The sequence below is a fragment of the Ictalurus punctatus genome, chromosome 1 (genome assembly GCF_001660625.3).
Source record: "Ictalurus punctatus breed USDA103 chromosome 1, Coco_2.0, whole genome shotgun sequence".
In the NCBI taxonomy this organism is placed as follows: Eukaryota; Metazoa; Chordata; class Actinopteri; order Siluriformes; family Ictaluridae; genus Ictalurus; species Ictalurus punctatus.
Genome location: NC_030416.2, coordinates 15,396,698 through 15,408,105, shown reverse-complemented (window position 1 = coordinate 15,408,105; position 11,408 = coordinate 15,396,698). Strand labels below are relative to the sequence as shown.

The 11,408-nt window shown below is 36.7% G+C and overlaps 1 protein-coding gene across 1 annotated transcript; it reads left to right on the top strand.

Annotated features, from left to right (window-relative positions):
• Positions 1–2,327: 2,327 nt before the first annotated feature.
• Positions 2,328–9,006, top strand: tmem79b (transmembrane protein 79b). Its single transcript, XM_017472041.3, has 5 exons — positions 2,328–2,481; positions 3,942–4,662; positions 5,258–5,452; positions 5,670–5,886; positions 6,711–9,006. The coding sequence occupies exons 2-5, from the start codon at positions 4,053–4,055 to the stop codon at positions 6,910–6,912; spliced, it is 1,224 nt and encodes a 407-aa protein (XP_017327530.1). The 5' UTR covers positions 2,328–2,481; positions 3,942–4,052; the 3' UTR covers positions 6,913–9,006.
• Positions 9,007–11,408: the final 2,402 nt, after the last annotated feature.

Below are 11,408 nucleotides of genomic sequence, written 5' to 3'. Positions count from 1 at the left end.
CCATGTGCCATATGGTTTACAAGTAGGTCTTGCATTTGATGTGCTTTTTATATTTGTTTCCAAATAAATATAAATGTATTTCTTCCAAGTTACTAAATGATAAGTTTCTGTCAAATTATTTGCTATGCTACATGGGATATAAGCAGGTGCTATCCTAAATTTGAGATATTTCTTTGTTAAAGCATAATGCTGTCAGAAATGTTGTTTTTTTTTAAATTACAAATAGTCTTGAATTTGTTACACAAGATGTGTATTTTATGTAATTAGTTCCTGAATAGGAAATGTCATAGCTCCCAATCACCAATATTACAGTTATGAAAACAGATATTAGCCCATAAATTTATTTTCATTTCTTTATTATACAAGGTGCCCCCAAACATCTAAATACATAGGGGACTATGTATGGTACCACCTTGATTATGCCTTCGTCTGTGGATGCTTGTGGACATTCTCTGTTGATCAGCAACACTTCCAGTCTTTTCGGATTGGCTAATAAGTTTGGCAGTGTAGTGTGTGGTGGTGGACAGTGTTGTGTGTGTGATGTGCTTGCCATGTTTCCTGTTAAAGTCCACCTCAACCGTCTCAACCGACAGCTTCCTGATCCAGCCATGAGAAGGATTTCAATATGTTCTTCTTTTGTGAAAGTCATTCTTAAAGGTGATCAGAACGAAATATATAATCTGAACTAAGTATGAAAATCTTCGGAAGACATTTTGCTAAAATGTGTGATTTCCCCTATGCATGGAGACTTTTGGGATCACCCTGTAGAACAATTGAAAATTCACCTTTTCTGATTTAATCACAGAATTACTTTTAGGAGAGAACATTTCTATATTTTACCACTGTCTGATTTCACCGAATCAATGTATATGGAACAGCAGTGGTTATGTGCTAAAAGGTTATGTGCTTAAAGTAATATTTATACATTACTTGCTTAATTGTAGACATGAGAACTAAAACTATTATCTCCATTAATAAAAATATAAGGATATTAATGTAAAAATGTAGCAAGAAATTCAAAGCCAGAATACCTTTTTCATTTCCTTATATCAGTATGTACAGATGAGCCTTCACTTCACATAGAGAGGAATGGTTTAAAGACGCACAGGCCGGTGTGACATTTAGCACAATATTAGCAGTGTCGACCAGTCCATTTAGCCATATTAGGACAGAGAACACATTATGATACAGAGCTCAATTTTTTTTTAAATGTATTCTTACATTAACATTGACCAGTTGTGTTACTAAAATGAAAAACAGTCAGCATTTTAATATGTTAATTATTTTAATTATGAAAATGGTGATGATGAAGATGATGGTGATAATGATTATTATTAGCATTAGTATTAGTATTAGTATTAGTAATATACATCCACCTATCCATTTTCTATACCGCTTTTCATACAGGGTCACAGGGAACCTGGAGCCTATCCCAGGGAGAATCAGGCACAAGGCGGGATACACACTGGACGGGGTGCCAATCATAGTAATATACACATAGCCAATATTTATTTTAGTCTTTCCTTTTCATTAATCAATCTGAATTCAAATGTAAAGCAATAGACCAGTAGTTAACAAGCAACTGCCTGCTAATTCAGTGGAACTATTTAAACAACCATAATGGAATTTTTACCATTCAGGAGTAATTTTAATGTGGGCTATCTAGAGAGAAATTTCTCCAGGATCAGAATATCACCACCTGAGAACATTTTTAAAGCCCTCTGAATAAGTTGGCTAATGCATGACACTAACATACACTGTAAATAACTACAACAACAACAACAAAACAATAATAATAATAACTATAATTATTATTATTGTTGTTTTTTCATATAATTTCACATTTTACTGAATTAATCAAAGTATGATGCCCATATTTTCTGAAGCAGTAAAGGTAGATCTGCCGTTTATTTTGGGGTGTCATACACATACACATTTGGGGTGAATTCTCTATCTTTTTTTCAGGATAGACTCTGGATTTACTGTGGTCCGGACCAGAATAAAGTGAAAATGAATGAATAATGATATTAATATCATCATCATCATCATCACAGCGATCATTGACAATGAAAAAATAATAAATGAAATATTAAACTACGAGTTCTGTGTCCTAATGAGGCTTAATGTAACTGCTTCACAACAACAACAACAACAACAAGATTCATCCGTGTTAGCCTTTTGCCCCCACACATAGTGGCTTTAAGTCTTTATGTGGGAGATAGTGCTAGGGAAAATTCCAAAAATAGGTCTTTGTGGGAGAAAAAGTCAAACTTCAAATGAGAGGATTAAATCCGACATGTGGGTTTACATTGCAAATGTTCTACAAGCGAGACACAGCCAGTAGAAGGCGCATGGAGCCACACACACGCACCTGGACACACCTGAAGTTCCACTTCCGGAAAATTCCTAAATAAGACCCGGAGCATGTTTCGCTAGGAAAACTGACCAAAACTCCAGGAAATCTATTCTACTGAATTTTGGGTAAGTGTACTGGAAATGTATAGTACTGATTTACACCTAACTTTTCACTGGTGTCAAATTACTGAGTTTGCTTGTTGACTTCCGGGTTGTTCTGTCAGTATTATCAAAAGACCTGTCCGTAACATTAGGCTATATAGCCTATGGGCCTGTGACTATTCTCTTTTTAACTAAAAGTATGTCTGTACAGAGCGATTATAATAAAGAGGGTCGCTTGCTTTTTCTCCGTTTTAATGTTTAATGTTGAAGATGTTGTAATCAGTAAGAAATGAAAATGCGTGGCGTGTCGAGCTGTCGCACTAGCAGACTGAAAGTTCCTCAGTCTCGCGACGCCGAACAGCAATTTGCTTATGGTGTATCAATATGTTAATACGCTTAAATTAAAATACTCTAATATCATTATTACAACCTAATGTCACACTAATCTTGCGTTTTTAGCTCCTATCCAATCATTTTTCACATTTGGTTAATGACTTCAGAGTGCACTCTTGGTCAAAAATGTTCCAGATAACTAAAAAGTCCTTGGTTTTATAATAGTTGAATCTATTTGGTTCCCTAAAAGGTTCTTTTAAAGAGCCACATACAACAGGTCCCATATTCTATATGTCTAATGTCTGTGTGTGGGACCAAAACAGTAGGAAACGATACCATTGCATTGTTCTTCGTTGCATTGTTTGAAATTGGACTTCTTCTTCTTCTTCTTCTTCTTCTTCTTCTTCTTCTTTTTAATTTTTTTTTTAATTTAATAAATTTGATATTGACATTCATGCTATCATACCTGATGTTATTTCGACTACATAATAGACACAGTTACATGTTGTTATCTAGGTGAAGATATTAAAATACAGCTGGCACATGTGTTGCATTCCACAACAGTTTCACATGATGATGATGATGATGATGTACCATAAACAGAAATATGTTAATATAATAATTAGGAAGTGGATTTTTAATTCATCCATTAGTTTTCTGTTGTTAAAGTTTCACAGATTTTTGTGTCTGAAGATGTGCATCATGGTAGTAAACCTAAGTGCGGTTTAGTCAAAATCAGCAATGTTAATTTACTAAAATATCAGTTTAGATTCCTTTAACTCAAAAATATCCTTAACAAATATTTGGCATACCAGTTTACTGAGTTTAATGAGTAGATATTGTTCACATCATTTTTAAGTAAAATTAATTATTTATACAGTTGAGATGCAAGGGAGAATGTAATGACTGACCCTTTGGAGGCAAATGTCACATAATTTGAAGTACACATAAATAAATATTTTCTGAACTGCAAAAAAAAAAAAAAAAAAAGCTTGGAGACCTTTGGAGAACACTCTTTTCTATGAGTGCAGTTCAATGTGACTTCCTTAACAGTTTGATTTAAAAACAAAAACAACAAACCTTTATTGTGGTATGTTGTTTAAAATATACCTTACTGACCTACTGCATTTTTTTTTTCTTTCTCTTTTCAGAAAGGAGAACTTCAAATGTGATCCCTGTTCTGAGAGATGACCTTTCATGAACACTGGGATGGTATTTAATGTGCCACTACATAATAAGTCTAAAATATTTTTTAATTCAAGATGTCTGAGGATCTTTCTACGGACTCTGTGCCAATTGTCAAAGCTCCTCTAGTTCTGACACCAGAACCAGCTGTTCCTGACTGGGAAATGGAAAAGAAGATAAATACAGACATGAAAAGAACAGAAGAAAAGATCAGTGATGCGGATACGCAGTCAAGCACACTGCCCTGGTCTGGAGACAAGGCTGATCTCAAACTAGAGAAGAGCGGAATGGATCTTGTAGGAGAGAAAGAGAGCGAGAGATCAGATAGTGGGTCCATCCGTGGAGGAGTAAGCAGGACGGAAAGCGAGAGAGAGTTTGGTGGGCGAGAAAAGCAGGCAACGTGCGAAGACTGCCTGGAGGGAAAGCAGCCTGAGCTAAACGAGAAGGCTCCACACTTGGAGATTGAGGTGGAGGAGTTGAACAGTATGCCAGAGAAAGCAGCCGGGGTCTTCAATCCGAGTGTGAGCGTCCTTCGCTCTACCAGCTTGCCTGATCCGCCCAAGTACAGGTCAGAAATGTGGCCGGAGGAGAATCATGCCTTGATTAGACAGCAAGAAACTGTTCCAGATGGCTACCATGATTTCCATGACTACCACGACTATCCCAAACAGAGCAACTTGCAAGTCTGTGAGTGGGGGGAGAACAACCCTTTTTTATTTTTATTTTTTAAATTTTTTTATTATTATTATTTTTTTTTATATAAACGATTTGTTACTATAGGTGTGTTGAATAGGCTGACACAAGCATCCAGTCCACTCCCAAATGATTGATAACCTTGAATAGAATGGGAAAACTAATATAAAATAAAGATTACACGCAATTCTTTGAATTCTTAATGTAAACAAGTGGAAGAGATGTTTCTTCATTTTTATTAGAAAAAAGTCTCGTAAGTAGGCCTGTTTGATTCCCGTGTCTTCTGAATAATATTTAAACTGGGTTTTAAAAAAACCATATCCTGCTTTAACTAATAATGTGTCTCTCTCTCTCTCTCTCTCTCTCTCTCTCTCTCTCTCTCTCTCTCTCTCTCTATATATATATATATATATATATATATATATATATATATATATATATATATATATATATATATATATATATATATATATATATATATATATATATATATATATATATATATATAATTTTTATTTATTTTAATATAATAAAGCATTCCAGTGTCTCATGGCTTTTTTTAAATTTATTTATTTATTTTCCTTTCAAGGTTCATGTGCTGGGACATATCGTGATGCGCTGAAAATGGCCGTATCTATACTCATGTCAGCTCTGGTCTTCCCTGTCCTGGTCTGGGGTGGCTATACTTTCTTACCCTTTGATGCTCCTCTGCTGGATAACGCCCCTCTAAGATTGGTCTACACGCTGCGCTGTTCAGTCTTTGCAGTTATACCGATTGTTCTGGGTAAGGAGGAAGTTTTCTGTCAAGACATTGACTTGATCACTGGTGTGTGTGTGCGTGTGTGTTGTTGTTTTTTTTGTGTGTGTGTTTAATTTTTAATTCATACTTGTTGCCAGCACCTCTTTCCTGATGATGAAGAGACGATCTCTTGTATAGTGTTTACCAGGTGCTGTATGTCTCAGCCTTGTATTTGAGTTAGTGCTGATCTTCACTCTTTCAGGTATGTTGGTGCTGGGTGTGTCCCGTGTGCGCTACCGTTCTCTGAAACCTCATTGTGAGGGAGAGGTTGAAGAGGTGAACATCCACCGCCGCTACGTTGATGACTCCGTCTCACTCTTTCTGCTGTACTTCCTTCAGCTGGGTGTCATGGCTGCTTATCTGAACCAGAACCTTCTCAAACTGGTGCCTCTCCTCACTATCATCTTTGCCACTGGCAGGTAACATAATCCCTTTATCCTAATTAATGTATACTTTGCCGAAGATGTGAGGGTGCGCAATACCCATGACTTTTAGGATTTGTTTTAACTGAAGCTGCAACTGCTAAAATATTATTATTATTATTATTATTATTAATAATAATAATAATAATAATAATAATAATAATAATAATAATATAGATAAACAAACTAGTAACTAACATTCACATTGGGAAATGTCTCCTAAGAGAAAACTTCACCATATCAATGATTATATGCTCTGTCTTTGTTAAACAATTTATTATTTTTTAAAATCTCATATAACATAATATATTAGTTTTATATTAATGAGCTCATTCTATCATTTATGTTAGGGTCATAACAATTGACAGAGCCGTGCTTTAATAGAAAATTAATGAACACCTTCTGATTTGAGAATTATCTGCACTGTGGTATAAATCAGTGTAAGCAACACACATTCTCTCTTGAAAGATAAATGATTTGGGTGTGACACTGAAGCTCATGCCACATGTACGCTGCATAAAACTGCTGCACCCCCATTGAAATACACCTTCCCATTCCCTGTCCATTGGGTAACACTTCACAAGGTTGTAGTTGAATATGTCTAAATGGAAAATCCTTTAAGTCTGGGACTACAACGATACTAGATATTAGGAACTAGATTTATGTTTAAAGTAGATACAGAAGAAATGTGTAGCATACTCTCATCCTGTTGTTTGCTTTTCATGCATGACATGTCAGTGTGTGTGTGTCTGTGTAACTCATTCACTTGGCAGGCACACATAAACAGCAATGGCCTTCAACAGTGTTTGTGTAACCCACAGGCTGGTGTACTGGATTGCAGCAGCGTGGGGAAGCAGCTTGAGGGGTTTTGGGTTCGGGTTCTCCTTTTTGCCTATGCTGACCATGTTGGTGGCCAACTTGTACTTCATCTTCATGGCTGATTCTGCTGGCTCAATCTTTGCCCAGGATGACCAGGAACAACCCAACCCTCCTCCAGAGTACAGGAAGAGGCTGTGGGGATAGAGTGAGATCAGATACCCCAACAATGAGGGAGAGTTTCTTCAACTGTGCCTTTGTATATCTCTCATTTTTGCTAGCTATATAGAACACTGATCAAATGCTTACATACATGTAAAATGTAGTTTTGAGGCAAATACATATGAATTGTGCATGGAGCTCATGATGTGATTTTGCCATTTAGTTTAGAATGATTGTCACAAGATTCCACATCTGCAATTTGGCTTGACAGATTATATTGGATAAAGGGGTGAAGAGACTATATATGGTTGCCTTATTTAAGACGTGTAGTAAGAAGATACCCTACTGTGATAGATCAGTCTATGTTGTTAGTTATGTGAATAGTAGTGCTAATGAGTAAATTCCAGAGTGTAATCGAGCAATATTTAAATATTTAAAAGTGACAGCAGGTTGCTTAAAATAAATGGCCTATGAATGAAACAAAGGCAGATGTGGAAAGATTTATTTTCATAGACTACTTATTTTCTTTCTAATGCCAAAAGAACAGGCTGAATATTTCTTTTCTTGCTGAATGGAGTTTAAAAATATGTTGAAATAACCTTATAGCATGTTTTGTGTAGTTTGTATTTGTGTGAATTATACAGTCCCTGAAGTGGGTCCATTCATTCTTCATTAAAATGGTAGTAAGAGGGAGGTCTTCCAATCCTTATGGAAGCTTGGTATGGATTATTTGAATGTGTGTGAGGGGAGGGGGGTGATTGAAAGAAATGTCAAGGACAGAACAAATGTGTTAAAATGTCTTAAGTTTGAATGTTATTTTTGGATACTTTTGTATTAACTCTTGTAAATAAGATGATCAAATTTCCATTTATTTTCTCTGAAATCATGTCATTATATCCTAAGACACTCATAACAGAAGACTACATGCACAATGGGGGTTGCATATGATTTGAGTAGAGCACTACCAGGACAGTTTCCTTCAGAATTAGTGAAGTTTTCCATTTGCTTGTTTTATATAATGTAATCTAGCCTATAAAGGGTCCCCCTGCTCCATCACACTCATTCTCTGGCTGTTCTCACCAACCGAGAGATCCAGGTGGTCCTGTTAGTGTACACTTGTAGAACTATGGTTGCTATTCTTCCTTTCATTTCTGACTGGCAGGGTGGTTTCTTTCAGATGTAATGGAGGCTGTGTATCAAAATCATCACAAGGGTTTATAATACAATCGAATCGTGCACCCTGCTGGACAATAACAGCCAGGATTGATAAATAGTGCAAATATCAGACAGAATCACTCCGGTGAGGTGCAGCATTCTCAGTTTTACAAGTGTGAATGCTGTTGCCAGATGTAGAAAGTCTATTTATGGGTAGTGTGTGATGACTGTGTGATAACTAGTCGTTTTCTTTAATCCATCACAAAAGCTTGCATAGCCCATAAGATTCATGCCCATGAGCTGCACAGTTTGCCCATGTGTCATGGCTCTTCTTGTATTTGTCTTTCAGTGCTAGAGCTTCCACATGCAAAATCAGGAGCTCTGTCTGGTTTGTAACTAGCTGATGGGACTGTCCCCACACACAGCCCGGTGATCATGCCTAGTCCTTTCCCAAAACTGCTTTCTTGTGTGGGTTTATATATATATATAGTGTGTGTGTGTGTGTATATATGTATATGTGTATGTATTAATTTTTTTTTTTTTAAAGAAATGAGGCCTCCTATAGGCTAAGATCATGTTGCAGCATTATTACCAACATTGTTACCTATTATACTTGGCAAGGAAATAAGCAATTGGAAAACTCCACTAGTTTTTCTGAAGGAAACAGTCCAGTCAGTCTGGAACAAAAGTAAATACAACTGCACCTGCTCTCTTTTTGTTTTCTAGAAACCTTCCATTGACTGTTTCTATTTATTTTATTTTTTTATCTCTGCTGAATAATGTAGCAAAGAATGCACTGCATTATAGTTTACATGATTCATTTGTTCCCAGTGTAATTCTATATTATAATTCTGTATAAAATCCAGACAAAGAACAACATGTATAAAAATCTCTAAGTCTGTTGAGTTTAAGTTGTATTGTGTATTTCCTTTTCGCACTTATATACTGTGCACTAACCTTAATAAACTGGAAATAATATTTTTAGCTTGGCCTATGCTTCTGTAGATTTTCACAAGTGACTTTCTCACGTTTTCATGCTGCTACTGTCACTGTTTCCAACACAGCAAAGAATACTGCAACTATGACTGTGTTACCGGCATGGCCTTGATCCTGCAAAACGTGTTAAATTTGTCTATTTACTTTTGCACTAAAAGCATACAAACTTGACAAACATGATAGGAACCAATGCCAATACAGGGTTCTCAAATGACACTTAAATATTTAACATAAAACTATTGAAATAGTTTTGTACTAAGTGTTCTCACAATTTCACTACTTATATAGTCCTCATATTTAATATTTTATAGTCTGCTAATAAAAAGCTTCAATTTGAGGTCTGCAGGATTTTTGATGCAGCGTTACATTAACACTAAGTCTCTGCATTCTCACTCCAGTAAATGTTATCCAATATAATTTTATACCAATGCCGAGATTGTGTTGCATACTGTCTGCTATGCAAGTAAGTAATACTTTAATACATGGAATTATGTCATTTTCATTGGTTATATAAACGTTTGGATTGAGTCAAATCTCTGGCAGATGTGACTCAGATAAAAACAGTGATTCAAGATCTGAGACCATACACTCTGGAAGCTTGTCTTTTTCAGTAATCTTTCTAACAGTTTAATGGCCAGCCATCCTTCTTGCCTTTTGTCATGGCAATGTAACAATGCAATGACTACCACTGCATCTGGGAGATTCTTCCAGTGTGATAATGATCACAATCCAAATAATATCTGGTCACAGCTGGTCTCTTTCCAGTGATGGAAAGAGTAGAGGTCTGTTCATAATTTATGCACATTAGCAGATTAACTACAGTAAGTAACTGCACACCTCAAATGCACCTATAGGTTTACCTGAGTTAGGACTGATTTTTAATACAGCCTGCTGTATGCAACCAATTCTGTATACACTCACAGTCCACTTTATTAGGAACACCTGTAGACCTACTCATTCATGCAATTTTCTAAACAGGCAATCATGTGGCAGCAGCGCAATGCATAAAATCATGCAGATACGGGCCAGCAGCTTTGGTTAATGTTAGCATCTTTCATCAGTGATTCTGACTGTGGCATTATTGTTGGTATCAGTTGCGCTGGTGTGAATATTTGTATAACTGCTGATCTGGGATTTTCACACAACATTCTCTAGAGTTTACTCAGAATGGTGAAATAAAGAAAAAACATCCTGTGAGCGGCGGTTGTGCAGAGAGAAATCCCTTGTTGATGAGAGAGGTCAGCAGGGAATGGCCAGACTGGTTTGTACTGCCAGAAAGGCTACAAGAACTCAGATAACCAATCTGTACAATTGTGGTGAGCAGAAAAAGGTCTCAGAATGCACATGTCGAAACTTGAGGCAGATGGAATACAACAGCAGAAGGCCATGTCGGGTTCCACTTCTGTCAGCCAAGAACAGAAATCTGAGGCTGCAGTGGGCACAGACTCACCAAAACTGGACAGATGACGGCTGGTCATCTCGATTTCTGCTGAAGCACACAGATGGTAGAGTATGAATTTGGTGTCGACAGCATGACTCCATGGACCCAAACTGCCTTGTGTCACCAGGCTGGTGGAGGTGGTGTAATGTTGTGGGGAATGTTTTCTTGGCACAATTTGGGACTGTTAATACCAATCAATAATTGCTTGAATGCCACGGCCTGTTTGAGTATTGTTGCTGATCATGTGAATCCCTTCATGATCCCAATTTACCATCTTCTAATGGCTACTTCCAGCATGATAATGCACCATGTCACAAAGCAAAAGTCGTCTCACACTGGTTTCATGAACATGACAATGAGTTCAGTGTTCTTCAGTGGCCTTCCCAGTCACAGGATCTGAATCCAACAGAAAATGCACCTGAAAAATCTTCAGAAATTGTGTGATGCAATTATGTAAACATGGACCAGAATCTCAAAGGAATGTTTCCAACTAGCACTTGTAGAATCCATGCCACAAAGAATTGAGGCTGTCTTGAGAGCAAAGGGAGGTCCAACCCAGTATTAGTATTGTGTTCCAAATAAAGTGCTTGGTGAGTGACCATCAAATCACAACTATATAATAAATAAATAAATAAATAAATAAATAAATATACACAACTACTAAAGCAGCCAGAATCTTTGGCTGCTGAATAGTCAGTTGTGTACTTCCTGTCCGAATGATGCACCAAAAAGTAATTTATTTTGATTAATCATAGAAGGAGAGAAACTTAAGATGAAGCTATCACACAGCAAAAATCTGGAGAGTAAAATCAATCAAAGATCATGAAGACTGGCTTCTGCTGATGCATTTAGATAAGGCTTGGCTGTTCATGCACATCAAGATGCTGTGTGCACACTTATCTGGGCTGCGGTTAGATATTTAAAATTCAAACCCCGCACCTGTTCTGTT